This window comes from Myotis brandtii, unplaced genomic scaffold (assembly GCF_000412655.1).
Source record: "Myotis brandtii unplaced genomic scaffold, ASM41265v1 scaffold10, whole genome shotgun sequence".
In the NCBI taxonomy this organism is placed as follows: Eukaryota; Metazoa; Chordata; class Mammalia; order Chiroptera; family Vespertilionidae; genus Myotis; species Myotis brandtii.
This window is the reverse complement of record NW_005353325.1, coordinates 2,014,103-2,033,926: the sequence shown is the minus strand read 5'-3', so window position 1 is coordinate 2,033,926 and position 19,824 is coordinate 2,014,103. Positions and strand designations below refer to the sequence as shown.

The window sequence follows — 19,824 nt, the reverse complement described above, 5'->3', positions numbered from 1 at the left end:
ACTGGGGATGTGCCCGCAACCAAGGTACATGCCCTTGACTGGAATCGAACCTGGGACCCTTCAGTCCGCAGGCCGATGCTCTATCCACTGAGCCAAACCAGTTAGGGCACATCATTGATGTTTCTATCTCTCTCTTCTTCTCTCTCCCTCTCTGAAATCAATACAAATATTTAAAAAAATAAAAATATTAGTCATAATAGCACCATTTAGAACATATATGTAATCATTCTTTTAAGTTTTCTTATTGCCATCCAGTTTTTACTGTATTGACAATAGATTTGTTGATTTGAAATTATACACATCATTTTCTTTTAGTTAAAAAGTTTGTCAACTTGTTTTAGATCAGATGCCAGTAAACTATAGCTCATGAGCCAAATACAGTTTGCCACCATTTTTATAAAGTTTTATTGAAACACAGCTATGCTTGTTCATGTATGTATTTTCTGTGGCTGCTCTTGTTCTACAATGGCATAGCTGAGCAAAGATTGTATGCATTGAAAAGCCTAAAAAATTTACTACCTGGCTCTTTATAGAAAACGTTTGTCAACCTCTGCTCTAGATTAATCCATATTTGTTGAAAAGCACTGTATTGGACACTGGGAAACCTGGGTCCTGGTCGTGCTACTGCATTCTAATTAGCTTTGTGACTTTGGCCAATCACGTTGACTCTTTGGTCTTGCTTTCCTGATCTACAGGAAGGGGAGGCAGGCCTGTGTGAATGCCAGTCTCTTCCAGCTTTAAAATTCAGGAAATCTAATTAACCTGATTTTACCTAAAACAATTTAAAGTTGATTTTTTTTCTTAAAGATTAAATTTTGGCTTTGCAATAATAATAACCCTTTTGAGTGCATTAGTATATATACCCAAATTCCCACTAAATATTCAATGATGTAAAAATAATAGTATAACTCGCCTGTATGAGCTTTATTGTGCCAAGTATGGAGTCAGGTACTTTACCTGATCTCTTTGACCTTCAAAATACCTCTGCATAGTGGGTGTGCATGTTCATACAGCCAGAGGAGCTGGGACTTGAACCCGGTTATAATGGTAAAGTTCTATGCTCCTTCCATTATAATGACAGTTTCTTTTCATTTGCTGTCTCTATTTTAGTTCAGTCATTTGAATATATGGTAGCACTTATCCAGAGGCTGCCACCTAAATTATTCAGAATACAATCAATGATTAAAAAAAACACAAAAGAAATTAACAACCAGATGTTCACTCTGTCATTAAAAACATTTCCTGGGGTCCTCTTTCACAGCCTGCCTGCTTTTACTTGGGAAACAAATTTGAGAACTAGCGTTGTTGGGGAGGTTTCCCAGGTCTCTATTCTTAATGGCAAACAAATTGGAAGTGGAGATGGATAGAACTGGTGCAGCTTTCTCTACAGCAGTAGAGATGGTGACTGTTGAGACTGGGTATCACAGGCAAGAGTGATACATCCTAAATGGCAAGCAGTCCTAGGCAGTTTAGCACAGGGGTGAATTCACTCCAGGCATCTCCCGGTAGCACTGGGGTGTTTTTGCTGCTCATCATAAAGGCAGCAAGGGGATGTTAAAAATTAGCACACTCGGTTTAAGAAAGTGGAGAACAAGTGTTCTCTTTCACAAAACTCTAATAAAATGACGAACATATGAAAAATGTTAAACGTATGCTTCAGTTATTTGATTTTTTTGCTATGTAGAATGTTTCCTTCCTTAAAGGTGCTGAACAGAGGAAATACTGCCAAGTCCAGATTAGTTAGGAAATCTTTCTCCAGATTCTCACCTGGTTCATCTTGCTTTTCTTTGTGATGGTCTTATTCATTGTTCACGCTCTGAAAAGAGTGCTCTATAGAGATAGTGACTAATTGAAAGCCTGACTTCCTGGTTTCCCTCTTCCCAGATTTTCTCCACACCTAATTAAGTTTTAAGATTTTTCCATTATCTCTTTTTATTCCCTGTGGCTCTAAGGAAGTTTAATTGTTTTCCTTCTCTTCTTCTTCTTTTTTTTTCTTTTCAAAGTAGCAGCCCATTTGCTTTCTCAGTTTTCAAAAACCATCTTGCCCCAATCCATTGTGTATTATCGATTGTAAGGTTAATCTTGCAGAAGAAAATAAACTTATTTCTTCTAATGCCAGGCTCTTGTGGGGGTGGTGGGGGGAGTGAGTTTGGTGGCTCCTACTGTCATGTTTCTCTCTTGTACTGAATTCTTGGTTTGTCCTTTCTGATGAACAGTCATTTCCTTCCATGTCGGTTTTCTAACTCATCACTTCTAATTGTCTGCTTTGGTGAATATTTTAACACCTCACACATTTTTTTTGAGGTAATGGTTTAGGCACTTTATTTGCAGAAAAATGTGCTGTAACTGTTTGCATTAGCTGCGAGATTTGAGGACATTTAACTAATATATCCCTCACACTGCTGTGTGTGGGGTCAGGGGAGGGAGAGGTTGTGGGCCACTGATCCCACATGCCTGAGGCAGTATACTTCCTCAAAATAAATGCCTTCTTTGTTTTGCTGCCTATATTATGTCAGTTTAGTAAGGTCAGTAATAATAAAGAAATCAAATTCAACAAAAGCTCACTTGGTGTCAGATAGCGTGCCTCATAGTTTACATGCATTGTCAATAGTCACTACAGAATTACAGGCAGCCGCCAGCCAATAAATCAGCTGTATTTCAAAGATAGATTTGCAAATTAGTTCTTTTAAACACGAACTATATTTCTCTCTGAAGCAACGTTGTGCTTCCATCTCTAGGCTGGTGTGCATTCTCAAAGCCTCTTAGGCTCATCGCTGACGTGGGTCAATGGATGTTCTGTGGAAGGTCCATCCAGAGTCCTCACTGGGACACATGAAGGACCCACCTTCTTCCTGGGTCCTGACTTTCATTCCAGGGACGTAACTTTATTCTCAGATCTTCCTTTATACACAGATGGACAATGGGAATGAAACCTCCCCGTGGTCAAGCCGTTTGGATTAGTTATAGAAAAACTAACATGCAGTAACAGGAGAGATCCTGAAATACTGTGGCTTAAAGAAAGTAGCATTGTATTTCTCTGACAGGCAGTAGATCCAAGATGAAGTTTCCAGTTTGCCAAGTCAGCCTTGTCCTAGGAAGTCACCCAAAGTCTTAGGTTCTATCCATTTTTATTTTATTTTTTTAATTTTTTGCTTCACCAATCCCTAGACCAGTGATGGCGAACCTATGACACGCATGTCAGAGGTGACACGCAAACTCATTTTTTTGGTTGATTTTTCTTTGTTAAATGGCATTTAAATATATAAAATAAATATCAAAAATATAAGTCTTTGTTTTACTATGGTTGCAAATATCAAAAAATTTCTACATGTGACACGGCACCAGAGTTAAGTTAGGGTTTTTCAAAATGTTGACACGCCGAGCTCAAAAGGTTTGCCATCACTGCCCTAGACCAAAGCCCTTACTGAATCATGGAAGCTGGCCGAGTCCTCTCTCTGCTCTAGCTGTGGGAGGGCAGAGAGAGGAAGCACAGATTTGCAAGTCCCTTTTAAGCAGGCAAAGTAGAAGAAGACGAATCTGCTTACATCACGTTGTGGAGAATTTAGTAGCATGGCCCCACCTGACTGCAAAGGGGCTGGAAAGTGTGTTCTTTAGCCGGGGGACCATGGATGCACCTTCACTCCATTGCTTTGAAAAGGTGGAGCTTGCATAGCTCAGTCCCTGTCACATGACAGGGGTGGTTACCACGTCTAGACAGTGACTCCCGCAGGACGGAATGTGCTGGGTGTGGCAGAAGAGGTGTGGTTAGATAGGATGGATACTGTGACCCAGGAGTTAGAGTTTGAGAAACCATGAGATGCCGGGACCCCTGTCCAAAGGACTTGTCATGGTTATTCATCCTCGTCTCATCCTCCCTGCCTCTCTTTCTCTCCTGGACGGCTTAGGGCAAGGCCGGCCTCACAGGCTGGTGACCTGTGCAGTGGCCCAGGGCCCTGCACTCAGCAGGGCTCTGAGCTTGGTTTCATGCTCTGTTGTCACTGTCTTAAAATTCTTAATAGTTTATCTTTATACTGTGTTTTGTAACAGGTTTGATGGGACAAAGGATCATGTGTGTGAGTGGCAGAGATATGCTAGGCGGTAGCATGTGAATATGTGGACATGTGCCAACGGGCATAGCGGTGGGCGATGTGGGTGCTGAGCAGTTGGCCTGAGGACTGTCTGGACCCCACAGGGTCCCCAGGTGGCTGGGCAAGGACCTGGGCCCAGATTAGTGGCCATGATGGTGCTGCAACTACAGAAGCAACGACAGAGCAGGTTTGGAGGGGGTAGTGGTTGCTTGGTCCCAGGGGGGAGGAGGGGCTTCCGTGGGAAGCTGTGGGAGATGCTCGTCTGGTGATCCCTGGAGCCTGTCCCTGTGGCATCTGCACAAATGTTAACCCTTCAGCCTGAACCTTGAGACAGAAGTTGCTGGTGTGTGAGCAGCAGACTTGGTTAGTAAATAATTTCATAGTAAGTATATACATGAACATTGTAATAAAGCATTTATCAAGGAGTTCTTAGGGTTATTCTTCAAAGACTTAGAATCCTTGGTTTTGAGTGCTGAACCATTGCAAAATGAATAGTTACAGGCTTAGAAATAGAAATTACATTTAAGCAGTGTCAATGAAAAAAATAACACTCTTTTCATGTGAGTTTCATTATATTAACCAGTTAACCTTATATTAACCAGTTAACTGCCACACGTCCAAAACGGAAACCACCCCCACATGCCACGATATTTTGAATTTAATTGCGTCTATAGACGCTCATGGCGTACGAAGGGTTAGCAAAGAGGATGATATAAAATGAAAAATTTTCTTAAAATTAGCAATACAGCAATAGCATGTATAAACAGGCATTTTGAATTATATTCAAAATTTGAAGCCACTTCTGATTTTTTGTTTGATCTCCAAAGTTAACAGGAAACAGAAGAAATATTGAAAAGCCATCAAAATAAATTTATATTTAAAATTAAATTCAGACTTACACTAAATTGATTCACATGAAGAGTTTAATATTTTTATTAAAATTGCCCCATGAAAATCATCAGCTTTTGACATATTAAAATTTGTATTTTGGGATACTTTATCAGAAATCTATTCCAATCTGTCATAGTCTATAAAATTCTCTTAACAGCAACATTAAAAGTTGCATCTGAAAAATGATCCTTGTCAAAATGAAAAATTAACAAAAATTATTTGCATTCTTGCATTTTTGTTGAGCTACTGATGACTTTTTCAATTATACACATTAAAAGTTTATATTTTGATGAGTGAATAAAAGAATTTGCAAAAAAAATTGAGCCAGAAAATCACATTAATAATGTACTATTATTTATTGTATCATATTAAAATATGACACAAAAATATTATTTTTGTGCAATTTATAAGTTTATGTTGTTTCTCATATATCTCTGTTATGACCATTATGTTTTATAAATAACTAGAGGCCCGGTGCATGAATTCTGGCCAGCCTGCCCCGATGGGGGCTGATTGGGGCCAGGCCAGTGGTGGGGAGAGGCATCGGGTGGTTGGCCTGCTGGCAATGCCCCTGATCAGGGTGTAGGGGGGCCGATCAGGGGCCAGGATAGCTGGAGGGAGGGGCCACGGGAGGTTGGGGGGGCGATTGGGGGCTGGGCCAGCCGGGGGGAAGGACCATGGGGGGCCTACCAGGGCCCTGATCGGGCTGGTTGGCCACTGCAGTGCGCATCATAGTGACCAGTCATTCTGTCCTTCTGGTCGCTTGGCTTTTACATATATAGATGAAATATTTTTGAAGGGAAAAAAATATATATAGATATATATTGATTTCAGAAAAGAATAGAGAGGTAGAAACATCAATGGTGAGAGAGAATCACTGATTGGCTGCCTTCTACTGGGGATGGAGCCCAAACCCAGGCATGTGCCCTGACTGGGAATTGAACCTCCTGGTTCAAAGGTCAACGCTCAACCACTGAGCAACACCAGCTGGGCAAAAAAATATATTGGCCCTTTGGCCCTTGCTGATTCCATGTTGACCTTTGGTTCTCAAAGTACTTTGCTCAGGAATGTCTGTGTGAGGGCCCCATGCTTTAGATTCCGCCCTTTGCTACTTTTTCATGTAAATTTTTCATACTAATAAAAAAGATTAATCTATAAAGCATATCTCTCAAGTATTAATCACTGATACTGGTGTTATCTCTTATGATCGCTGTAAGGCCTGTGATTTCTGCCATATCCAGCACTGGGCCTGCCACAGACAGCCTCTGGAATTCTTGGTTGGATAAATGAGGAGTCCCCAGGAACTGCCTTTTGAGGACTCTTGGCTGAGGTTAAATGAGTAAAACCAAACTGAGGAATTTCAGCGGGGAAATACTTTAGGCAGGGAGACCTCCCAGGAGCCCTTAGAATCACACCAAATTTTATAAAGTATTTGGCCTCCTTTTCTGTCTGTCCTTAAAAAGGACCCTGGAATGGCCGTGACACATTCTTCTTAGGAGAGGGTTGCTGAGAAAAAGGGGCAGTTTTCGTCAGCGTTCTTAGAGCAGAGGCATGGCGAGCTTGCGGTACCAGCGTTTCAGGAGGACTTTTCCACAATCCTGAGGAGTTCCTTTCGCCCTGGGTGCCAGGGAGAGACATGCAGCAGGCATCTGTCATGAGGTTATCTTGTAATGAGATCACCCGCTGAAAAGTCCATTTCGATTTCAGACAAAAATCACACGAGGTGTCAATTGCAGTTCTAAAAATGCACAAAAGCCACTTGAAATAAAATTGGCTAAGTAAAAACTGTATTTCTGAAATGTATTGGTTATTAAGAGAATGGAAATGTCAATTCTGCAATAAACACACACACACAGTATGCACTAGTGTTTCTGAACGTGTTGGTCTATGAGGATTCATATTTTTGTGACTGTATTTAAAATGCAAAATGATTTTCTAAAAGAAAAGTGATTTGATTTTAACATAAATACTGAAAACACATAAAATACAATTGTTTTTAAATACTGTCACAACCTGGATACTTCCCACAAGTGTATTGTGGGCTCTGTGGTTTGGTTTAAGATGTGGTCTCCCTCTAGTGGCTGGTTTGTTAAGAAAGGTACTGGCGTTTTCTTCCCTTTGGTGTTTCTCTGAAACTTAAATCTCAAAAGCATCTTGAGAGGTCTTTTATTCTATTCCTTTAAATGTAATTCAGACTATGTATTTTATATTTTGACCATTTCAGCCACATGGGAAGCCTTCTTATTTTAACAAAAAATTAGTCAATCTCTAATGGCCAGATCAAAATCAGTTTTGACTATTAAGAAACCTGATCTGATTTCCCTACCCCTGTGGCCTATTTTTAGTTATTTTGGCCAGAATGTGTCTCTTAATTTTGGTCTTGGTAGTTTCCATCTGTTCTAGAAAGGCTCTGGGCCGAATGCAAAGTTTATTTAGCCCACGCTATATGCATGCCACTCTTCTAGGTCTTATGGCTATAGTAGGAAATAAAAAACAACAGTCGCAGCCCTGATAGAGTTCCTGTACTCTGACACATGTGGATATGGTTTATAAAGACGTAAACCATAAAGACTGGTATACTTGACTTCACCCATATGTGAAACTTCTGTATAGCTAAAGAGACTACGAATTAAAAAACAAGTCAATGGTGGATGGCCCGCAAGAAAATAATTGCAACAAGAGGAGCTCCAATAGACAAATAAGGAAGAAAACCAATAGGGAAAATGTACCAAAGATATGAGTGGACTTCAATTGTGAAAGACTTCACAGTTTTCTGCAGTAATAATTAGCCAAAGTGGGATTTCAAATTTACTCGATGTTCTTTAGGAAAAAAAAAAAAGATAAGCCACCCCACTGGCATTCCCTGAGTCTCCACAAGCTCAGGCTGAGTCCTTGCCTCATGGGGTCTATGGGCTGAGTATGGCTGCCATCTGGTGATCCTGCTTAGAACTACCCTTTTCCCAGCAATATCACCCCCATGCTAAGCTCAGTCCCCAACCCATCTCCCATTGACGACCCTCATGTCATGGTTTCCCATGATTAGTTTAAGCACAGTAGGTTGATCAGTAGAGTATCTTAGACATCACAACATGGCTGCTCAAATTGCAGTTATGAGAATTTACAGTGATAGGAACATAGGTTTTGACTCCCTATTATCTGCAGCTCTGCCTGTCCTCCTTTCATAAAGCAGACCATTCCCTACTTGACTCAGGGCTGATCTGAATGTTAAGATTATTTTCTATACATTTCTAGTCCCTCTCCTGAAACGTCACCTCTTCCTGCATTAGCTCATTCTGGCCCCCCGATTGGATGCCTTTATCTTGTTCAAAGTGGGTATTATTCCTGTTTATTGGTACAAAGGATCATATGAATCCCGTGAAGACTTTGGAAAGAAAATTAGCAGTTTCTCTTCCCCCTACCCCCTCTCTCCGAGCCCTTGGGTGCTGTGTACCCAATCTTCTAGTCTCAACACGTTGGCAGCTGTGACTCTGGAATGCAAGTTAATTAAATTGTGCTTATATTTAGTTTTAAGCAAGGTTGACTTTCCCCCATGTTAGGTTTAGTCTGTGTGGCTTTGTTATATACAATCCTGGTAACTAGGGCTCCTAGGAGAGACTTGGGTAGCTGCACTGTGAAAGGCATGCCATGGTAGAAAGTGGAGGAAGCATGGGAAAGAAACTCAGAGGACACGTCTGTGTTCTACCAGTATGTAAACCATTTCACAGGACACACGTGATTTAACAGTAAAAGTGAACTTTCTCGGAGCAGTTGACTCCCTTTTCTGTCTATGAGCCCAAGAAAAGTGAGGCATTCCATCCCTAGATGTTGTTATATTGGTTTCTGTGTGACAATCTGTCAGAATCATGTTGTTTTTCTGTTATCTCGGTTGTTACAAAGAATACAATCACCCCCACCTTCCAGGTCTGCTGTATCCACAGGGTTGGACCCCTAGTTATTTGCAGGTAAACCCTCTAAGCACGAGGCATTTTTTCTTGACATATTGTGATGGGTGTCTTCAGGAGTGACTGACCTACTCCCCAGCCTTAGTAAACAGAACATACTGGGTTTTACCCAATTCGGTGTCATACACTTGATATTACTGATTAATATTCTCAAAGACAGTCTCAAAACAGGTAGAATTCAGATAAGAAAACTGAGGCTCCAAAAGGTTGAATAACTTCCCAAAACAGTACAGAAAAGTAATGTATTTATTTGTTTAACAGTATATATTATAAATATGTTATGCAATATAGTATTTGTTATATATTCTACTTATTTATTCAATAATAATATATTTATAATATATTAATAAATAAATATAAAACATATATTTATATATAATTATATCATGTAGTATAATTATTTCTCCTGACTAAAGATCCAGTCAGTATCAGTATTGATAATAGGGTAAATGTTATAAACTAGTTTCATCACCATTAACATTTTCAAGTTATAATAGTAGTTCGAATTCAAGTTACTTGAATGTTTGGGGTCTTTTAAGTTTAAAGGATCAGAGAACCAGAAGTACTAGTATCTAGGTTTTCCCAGCCTTGCCAATGGAATTTGTGCTGTCCCATGGGCTACTACTGCATGGGGGCAAGTGAGGGGGTTTGTTGCCATCAGTTAAGAAGATGGAGAGTAGAGAGGGTCCGACAGAGCTCTAACCTAGGGCTTCAGAAGCTTCAAATCCAGCTCTCTGATCTGAAAGACAGGTGAGACCCTACAGTATCCTGACGATCAGTGAATGTTAAGATTGGTAATGCTTTGGAATACCCTGTTATAGTAATTAACAACAGAAAGTAGGTAGGGAAGTCTTCAGGGGACTGGAAGTGAATTTCTAGACATTAGAGTAGAACTATCATCTGTTCTTGATAGATATTTTTTTTCAAAGTTCTTTGCACAGTAAATTCTAAATATATATGTTTATTCTATTTCTGGGTCTTTAGCCACAATATTGCAAAATCAGAGACAATTTATTCCAGCATTAAGATTGTCAAGACATAAAATTGACTAAAATAAAAGAAACTGGGATTAAAAATAAATTTGGTTTGCGTTGCAAGTGATATCCACAAACTATTAACTTGTAAAATGAAATCAATCCAATTTGTGTAGCCTAACAAATAAGAAAGATAACATCAGAGAGCTCTTAAAACTGGTTATTTTTCTTTGTTTATCTTTCTTCTAAGACTTTCCGTAGATGTCATGACTGAGTTACATGTTTAATAAAAGTCTGGAAACATGTTAATAGGTATAATGTTTCACTTACTACCACATGCTTGCAAGGAACTATATTCTTTCCAAATCATATATATTTCCTTTATTTATGTTAGATGTATACACACGGCCAACTCTTTCATATGCAACATCCTACATTTGTTTGAAATTGGTCAAAGGTAGTTTATAATATTGTTCCATCATTTTCATTTTATGATTCATAGTGAGTACTTCTAAAATACTATTTGAGAGAGCCTTAAGAGTGGGGAAAATCTCAGAGTATTTTAAAGTGCCATTAAATGATAATTATTTGTTCAGAAGATAAAGTGTTTATTTCCTAAAGAAATTGAGAAAGTGGCACCCCTCCAAAATATTTGAGTAATTAGAAACCTCTGCCTGCCTTTCAAGAGGGTGGACTATAAGCATGCAATTTCTAAATCACCTATGCTCTTTGGAAAGTTGAAGTTATGTTATTGTACTTATTTGCAGGAAATTATAAATAACAGAGTCCTGGTGTACATCTTATTTTCTAATGATTTTTTAAAATGCTCACTGTGGATACATTTTTTTATTGATTTTAGAGAGTGAGGAAGGGAGAGAGAGAAACATTGATCAGTTGCCTCCCATACATGCCCTGGCTGGGAATCGAACCTGAAACTTGGGTATGTTCCTTAACTGGGAATTGAATCCTCAACCTTTTGGTGTACAGGATGATACTCTAGCCAACTGAGCCACCCGTCCAGGGATTATTTTCCAATTGTTTTTTTAAAAAATATTTTTATTGATTTCAGAGAGGAAGGGAGAGGGAGAGAGAGAGAGAGAGAAAAACATCAATGATGAGAGAGAATCATTAATAGGCTGCCTCCTGCATGTCCTGTGCCCCCTCTCCCCCCATCCCCACTGGGGATCGATCCTGCAACCATGCATGTGCCCTGACCAGGAATCAAACTGTGACCTCCTGGCTCATAGGTCAATGCTTAACCACTGAGCCACACCGGCCAGACTATTTTCCAATGATTTTTTATGGAATTTTCTCTTCATTCCTCCCTCCCTCCTTACCTCCCTTCCTTGGTGCATCTCTCTCTCTCTCTGCCTCTGTCACCCTGTGTGTCTGTCTGTGTCTAGGCACACATGTCTCCTTGCTGTTCCTGACACCTGCCAGGCATGCTCCTGTCTGAGGGTCTTTTAAAAAATATATATACATTTTATTGATTTCAGAGAGGAAGGGAGAGGGAGAGAGATAGAAACATCAGTGATGAGAGAGAATCATTGATTGGCTGCCTCCTGCACGCCCCCCACTGGGGATGGAGCCTGCAGCCCAGACATATGCCCGTGACCAGAATCTAACCCAGGACCCTTCAGTCTGCAGGCCAATGCTCTATCCACTGAGCCAAACAGGCTAGGGCTGCCTGAGGGTCTTTGCATTGGCACTTCTGCTGAAATCCACCCCTGAGATTTGGTTAAATCCCCCACATCTTTCAAGGTGTTGCTCTAATGTCAACTTTCAGTGATACCTGCCCTGATTTAGGGCCCTGTCCTACCCCACCCCGACATCTCCTGTATTTTTTAATCTGTTATACTCTTTTTCTTCCCCATAGCACTCATTACCTTCTGACCTAATATATAGAAATGTGCTCATTATGTTTGCCTCCCTATAATATAACCTCCACAAAGCAAAGGATCTATTTGGTATTCAGTGATGTGCCCCAAGCTCCTAGAAGAATGCCAAATTGGCCAAGTAAATGAGTGGAAAATTAGAGAGCAACATAAGCTTTGCTGATTCCATATGGCAGATGGAAGAAGTGATTACCCCTCCCATTCCTCAGAAAACAACTTGAAATATCCCATTAGATATTTCTGTCCTCCAAAGGATCTTCTCTATACCCTGCCCCTCAGGGAGGCTCAGCCAACTTTTTATTTATGTTTCCCTCCTGGCAGTGCCAAGAACACTGGCTCCCTCCTCTCTCTCCCCTTGGGGATCCTCACTCTTTTTATACACAGAACTATCTGATATCCCTATGCATACCTACCCAAACATATTAATGTTAAACAAAATGAGGGACCATCCAGTTGATATGACTTAGAAGGTAGGGTGAAGAGCAAGTTTGCTTTACTTGAGCATAACTTTGGTTTTTTACTCTGCTCTGTCACATCTTATCTTTCACCCAATGACTTTATCAATCTACTAGAGGCCCGGTGCACAAAATTCATGCACTGGTGGGGGGGTTGTCCCTCAGCCCAGCCTGTACCCTCTCCAATCTGGGACCCCTTGAGGGATGTCCGACTGCCGGTTTAGGCCCTATCCCTGTGGGACTCACAATCCAGGACTGCTGGCTCCCAACCGCTAGCCTGCCTGCCTGCCTGCCTGATTGCCCCTAACCACTTCTTCCTGCCAGCCTAATCACCCCCTAACCACGCCCCTTCCAGCCTGATTGATGCCTAACTGCTCCCCTGCCAGCCTGATCACCTCCAGCTGCCCTCCCCTGCTGGCCCGGTTGCCCCCAACTGCCCTCCCCTGCCAGCCTAGTCACCCCTAACTGCCCTCCCCTGATGGCCTGATTGCCCACAATGGCCCTCCCCTGCCGGCCATCTTGTGGCTGTGAGAACCACCATCTTTGAGGGTGTGGCAGTCAATTAGCATATTCTCTCCTTATTGGCCGTGGGCGCCGCCATCTTTGCGATGGTGTGAGGGTCAATTAGCATATTCCCTCTTTATTAGATAGGATTATGTCCAAAAATACAGTGCTCTCCACAGGAGGAATTCTTCTATTGGCTGCTAAAAGATTACACTCATTCTCTTTCTCTAGTTAAATAGCCTTGTAAAAGGCAGAAGCAATATGGTTGTCAGTAACTTAATTTCAAGCACCATGTTCAATGAAGGACTGACAAGCTCTTAGTACAGGCTCAGGTGATGATGCTCTGTGACAGGTCAGCTTTCTCTTCAGAGGTAGAGTTGAATGGGAGCTTCAGACTTTAAATAAGGGCTCCAAGACAGGATGAATGAGGACACTACACAGAGACTGGTGAGTAATTTCTGAAAAATACTCTTTGCCAATATACTAGTAAATGCTGCCTATAATACACAGGCAGAGAGAACTGAGAGGGCTGGAAATAGTTGCAGAACATCTAAAGGTCATTTCAGGCTATGGCAGTTACTTCAGCAGTCCGTTTACCAGAGACAAGAATAGTGAAAAGAGCTGATCATCTTCACGGGTATATATTCTTCAGCATGCATGGAGTTCAAGTTCAGGTGATTTGTAATTGACTTCATCTTCTGGAAAGGTAAACTAACATCTTAGGCAGTGCACCTCCATATACTGAAATCTTTGCATTAATGTTATTTAAATGTCATATGTGTAGATAGAAGTCAACGTTGGTGTGATGTATCTTTAGTTGGTAAAAGTATCTTTATCAGATGATGATGAATAGAATATATGCTACATGAAGGTGGGGAAATTCTTTTTGTTTTCTTTACTGCTATATTTCTAGGTGCTAGAATAATGCCTAGCACGTGGTAGGTAGTAAATATTTGTTTAACGAATGAATGAATCTTCCCTTGACCAATCTGCCATTTATTTAAAGCCCAGTATGTACCTCTTAGAATTATAGATGATGTTAGTGAAAATGGTCTCAAGATTGCATAGCATGACTTTGCCTCGGGAATCTCTTTGTCACCTAAAGGGCTAAGTCTCAATAAAGGCTGTTGGAAGATGATTGTTATAAAACAGTAAAATTTATGGTTGAAAATCTCTACAGAAACCCAGAGCTGACATGGAATGTCATCTCATCTGGTCCAGTCCACCCAAAGGACAGACAATTATCTTTTGTTTAGAGAGAAAAATAAAGACAAGTTTGAACTTTACCCAACCCTGGTGGCCTTGAACTGACCACAGCTGTTTCTGTACCAAAGACAAGGATTGGGGATAGTGTGGAGGACTGAGCACAGACCTCACTCTTCTGGGTGGTCTTCACCTTTTCCTGGCTGCATGGCTCTGGGCAATTGCTGTCTTAACCACATGACACTCTAGCTCCTGTATTTGTAAACTACCACTTCTCCCAAGGAAGATGTGATAGAATGTCTACCTGTCTACCTTAAGGGGCTGTTTGGAAATTCCAAATAAGATGTGTTTGAAGTACTTGGCTTAGTTGAACACTTTCACACAAATAAAAGTAGAAATTCTGAGTACAAGTTAAGGAGAAATCAAACAGAACATATTCAACAGTTATTCTAATTGTACAAAAATAACATTGATTAATGAAACTATGAACTTCTAAAGAAAGAATAAAGAAACAATTGACAATGTCCTAAAGCCGAGGGCAGCCACACCTCCCACTGAGGAACCACACAGAAGAAGTCAGTTTCTGCAGAATCATCCAAGACACCACAGGATGGTGATAATCGAAACAATGCAAGCAATGCTATGCTTTAAATTTGATCCAGATTTGATATAACCATACACCAGAAATAGCTTTACTGCAGTAAAATATATAGGGCCTTACAGATGAAGTCTAGATATTTACTGCTGAGCTCTCAGCTGCATTTCCGAGGAATCATCAGCACCATAAGGTGGGGAATGCAATACTTCTTCTGAGGCATTGCGGTTGCTGAAATGCAGACAGATGGAATTCATGCACTCTCTAGTCTAACACAGAAACAGCCTCACAATAGGATCAACACTTATTCCTTGAACATTTTCTCTTAAGCCTGGAGAAAGGATATTGTCTAGACCGGCTAGTACAATCTAAGCGTTTTTCACTTTATATCTGGTTTCCTTTTCACCCTTTAGGAGTCTGTACCTGTAGCAACAGGTACAGTCCTGTGCTGCCCCCTCTAAGACTATGCAAAATATAAATGCCTTTCATATTTTGGCAGGTGAAGTCCGTAGCTCTGATTTGTATTGATATGGAAATCCTGGGGTTTAATGGAAAACCAGACTTTTGTTGTTGATATGGTGAGGATTGCATGTGATAGCATGATAGAAACTTGCCAAATCAACTAGTATTTAATGGCCAGCAAATCGAAATTCTGATTTCTGTGACAGCATTGGGAACTAATCCATGAATAGCACTTTCTCTTTGCCTTGTGCCAGTGTATTGTGCCCCATTGAGATGAGGTGACTCTCCCTAGCAAATGTGAATTAAGAAGCCCTCGGGTGCCGCCCCTCTGCTGGGGCCAGGAACACGGGAGCTCTGACAGACTTGGGCCTCGAGCTTGAAGCGTTCAGAGTCTGCACTTTTCTGAATTTCAATTTCTGAGTAAAAAATGTTGCATGTTTCCTGGTTCCCTTTAGCTGGTCAACAAGATTCATTTCATCAAGGAACATGTGGTTCAGGGAGCGGTGACAGTGAGGGAGGCAGACAAAGAGAGACAGAAGTTTTCAAGGGTTGTATTTATCTACTAGTACTCTGCATCGAGAACTCATGAAAAAAGTTGGTGGTTTTTGTTGGTTTTTTAAGTTCACAAAGGAAGACATGGTCATTAGAAGAACATTTGAAAAATGCAATGGATTTGAGTAATACAATGAAGAAGGTAAAAATTACTTTTAATCCTAATACCAGGGATAATCACAGTGACCTTTGATTTTCTTCTTTTTAGGCCAAATTATATTATGCTTTTTTTTTTTTTTTTACCATATGGTGTTTTTCTACTACTTATTACCTTGAATTGTGCTCCAGGACATTATTTTTGACAATATACTTTTCAATGACTGTAATGGTATTCCTTCTTATGGAGGTACCAAAATTTATTTCCTCAATTATAAACCATGATGGCATGAATATCCCTGAAAAGAAAAACTTGTATTTATTTATAATAATTTCCTTTGTATAAAATTCAAGAAATGAAATTGTTGGGTCAAAGGTTATGTGCATGTAAAAGGCATTTGATACACATTACCAAATACTTAAGTGTGTTTTAACACTCACTTTGTGGAGCTGATTTATTCTCTTATTAAAAAATGTTCTAAGCTTTTATCTTATATTTATTGTCTATAGTAATTTTGAAACAATGGATTATTTGTTGAATTTTCAGAAGAAAATGAGCACCACAGTGCTAAAAAGCAAATAATACCAAAGTGCAACTGCGTTAAGGGAAAGAAAAGAATGAAAATATGATTCGCTAATGCTATTTTAAATTCTTTATGCAAAGAACAGACTTGGACGTTTTTAACTGGCATTTTTATTAAGGCGAGTAAATATATTTTAAATGCAGGGACCTGGAGTCTGTGCCTGTGTTGAGCACACTGCAGGTGACTGTTTTACTGTACCTTTCTCTGTGCAACATTGAATAGTGTTTTAGAAGCCAGAGGGGGTTTTGTTTTTTGTCTTTTTTTTCTAATAATCACCCATATGTGGTTTATTATTGAAAGCTTTTAAAAAGTATTTGTTCAATAAATAGCACTTCAGTTTGAAATAATTTTCAGTTATTAAGAAAAATACTCCCATTTGGTATTGTCCCTACAGAGGTTGAACAATCGATGGGGCTGCTCTCTTGAGCTCCACACATGCCGCCTGTCGCTCGAGCCCAGGGGCCCGATTTCTTTTGCTTTCCCGAGGCCAATGGGCTTTGTATTATTTCCAAGTCGTGTCACAAGGAAGCGTCTGTAGGGCCAGAGGAAAATTGATGACCATGAAACTGCGGGGATTTAGAAACAAATCTGTTGAACAGCAAGGGAAGTTTTTCTTGTTCTTTATTTGCTTCTCTTATTTTTAAAAGGAAAAAAACAACAACAAAAAACCAAAGCATTATTCTGACATTGTTTTTCTTCCCCTTTCAGCGTTCTGTGGAGGGGGCGAGAGCTTTCTGTGCGCCAGTGGGATCTGCATCTCCGGGAAACTGCAGTGCAACGGCTACAACGACTGCGACGACTGGAGCGACGAGGCTCATTGCAGTATGTGTCAGGCCGCGGGGTCCCGTGGGCGGGGGACAGGGATGCTCTGAGGGGGGCCTGGAAACCAGCCATTCCATTGTCCCGTCCTGACAACCGGCATATGCTAGACTGCTCGGAGGAGTTTGCCTTTCTGAAGGGAGCGAGCCTGTTTGCCTTCCCCTGGGGCAGCATTGTGTTTGCACACCTTTCACTGCCTGTAGGAACTCAGCAGCTCAATGCCGCCTGGAACAGATCAGGGGTGGAAGTGTTTTTGCACAAAGTGTCTTAAAATGAGGAGAAGGCTTGTCGTTTATTTTGTTTGGGTGAGGATTTTTGTTTTTGTTTTTAAAGCTTTAAGGGTATAAAGGTCAACTTTTTTTAAAAGAACATTTTAATAGGAACATTTTTTCGCCCTCATGATTCTTCACACTCATGACACAGCAGATGCCTAACCTCCTGTTGGTTTATGCTTCCTCTAAACCTGAAGGTGGTCAATGGCATTAACTGTTTGAGATCCATAGCTCGGTGGGTTCCGCCTTCAACACCCGCAGTTAACTCACCATCGATTCGATTAGTCTTCAGGGGATTGGTTGGCGGTGTGCCCAATATTGCATTAATGTGCTTGGGCTGCCGCACAAAATTCCACAGACTTCATGGCTTTTACAGCAGGAAGTTGTTTCTCACTGTCTGGAGGCTGGGAAGTCCAAGATCAAGGCCCAACAGGGTTCAGTGTCTGGTGAGAGTTCTCTTCCAGGCCTGTAGGCAGCTGCTCTCCTCTTGTGTGCTCACCTGACCTCCTTAAAGGGAGAAAGGGAGAGAGGGTAAGCAAGAGGGGAATATGGAGAAGGAGAAGGAGAGGGAGAAGGAGAGAGGGAGAGAGAGAGAGAGAGAGAGAGAGAGAGAGAGAGAGAGAGAGAGAGAGAGAGAGATTGAGAGAGGTTGGGGGGGGGTGCTCTGGTACCTTATCCTTTACTTACAAGGGTACCACCCTATTGGATTAGTGCCCCACTCTTAGGACTTCATTCAACCTGCATGACCTCCTCACAGGCCCTCTCTCCAAATATGGTCATGTTGGGGGCTAGGGCTTCAATATGTGCACATTGGGAGAACAGACATTCAGTCCACAACAAATACATATTCAGAGTGCAAGTCATTTTACACTTATGCAATAGATAAAAAGGAAAAATTAGCCTCAAAAATACAATGTAGGATCTGCATCCAAAACAGAACCATATGCTATTGTGTTCTAATTGCTTTTTAATGGTTATATGAGCAGCAACCATTACTATGAGAAAAGCTGTGTTTTACTCCTTGTAGAAGTTGCCAGCTTTGTAAGTGCTCGCAATGATTGACCACAGTTGAGATTCCTCTGGTCTATGTGTCAAGTGGACCCACTTTTCTTCCATCTGAAGGGTTAGGATGCTTATTTGTCATAACTTTTGAAAGACCATATATCATGGTAACATTTCAGATCAGTGTTTCCCAAACTGGTGTTCCACAGTGCCTGAGTCTTGAAAAATGTTTGAGAGAAAAAAGTAAGTTTGAGAAGTTCTGTCTATCAGATTTACTTCTTAGATACTTACAATTCATATTTTTGCCTTAAAGGTTCTAAGAAATCCTGCAAGTCAAAAAAAAAAAAAAGACATTCATTTTGCTTAACTTGGTATTTCCTCAAAATTACATGTTTAGAGATACCCTAAGCTTAATTTATATATTTATTCATTCACTCATGCGCTGATGTATTTTGCAGAATATCTAGCATCCTGTGGAACTTCAGTTATGCCACCCATATTTTCGGAAATGTTTTCACTGAGACATTTGTTTTTATAATTTGGAATTTCCTCTTCAGGAAAACCTATGGCAGATGATTTTACATAAAAAACATTTTTGTAGGATGTATGTTTACATTAGGGAATGTTGCTGTGGACTTATAAGAAAATGTTGTGCAAATTACCCACAATAGGGAATTTAAATAGAATTATATCCAATTTATGGAAATGGTGCTCTCTCTCAGTTGTGGCCCATGTGATGGTATTATTAAAATTTCCATGGGCCTCTCCCCCCAGGGGTAGCCCGACAGGGGCTTCCTCATTATGTTCCTCTGTTGTGCTGAGCATGGCACTTTACACAGTGAGAGCTTTCCGCTGCGTTTGTTGAAACTGAATTTGAAGGAGTACATTTTCCTAGCCAGTGCCCGACAGAGATGGTATTCTTGTTCTGGAAGGTATTTAGCAATGTCTTCGGGGCTGAACTGTTCCTTAAAGAAGATATGGGCTTGTCCTAACCGGTTTGACTCAGTGGATAGAGCATCGGCCTGCGGACTCAAGGGTCCCAGGTTCGATTCCGGTCAAGGGCATGTACCTTGGTTGCGGGCATATCCCCAGTAGGGGGTGAGGCAGCTGATCGATGTTTCTCTCTCATCGATGTTTCCAACTCTCTATCCCTCTCCCTTCCTCTCTGTAAAAAATCAATAAGATATATTTTTTTAAAAAAAGAAGATACGGGCTTTCCTCATGACATACTTCCGAAATGGTCGGTCCGTTGAGGACATGCATTCCTCAGAATCCTTGTCTGTGAAAGTGCGTAGGCAGACATTGAAATCTTTGCAGGCAATTGTCTCTGACCTCACAAGGTCATCTGCCTCTGTGGAATCTCAGCATGTGTGCTTGGAGAGGGTGCCACCCTCCCGCTGTCCCCACCCTGCAGTGAAGGACCCGCAGCAATCAGAGCATGAAGGTAGCCCACAGATAAGACACTTCTGA

General features: G+C 40.9%; 1 protein-coding gene across 3 annotated transcripts in view; it reads left to right on the top strand.

Annotated features, from left to right (window-relative positions):
• The window catches only part of CORIN (corin, serine peptidase), a 226,590-nt gene that overhangs the window by 131,070 nt on the left and 75,696 nt on the right, over window positions 1-19,824 (top strand). For all 3 annotated transcript variants that reach the window (XM_005853139.2, XM_014534321.1, XM_014534317.1), the window contains one exon: window positions 16,970-17,083. In XM_005853139.2, coding sequence (XP_005853201.1) covers window positions 16,970-17,083 — 114 coding nt within the window. The remainder of the gene's footprint in view (window positions 1-16,969; window positions 17,084-19,824) is intronic.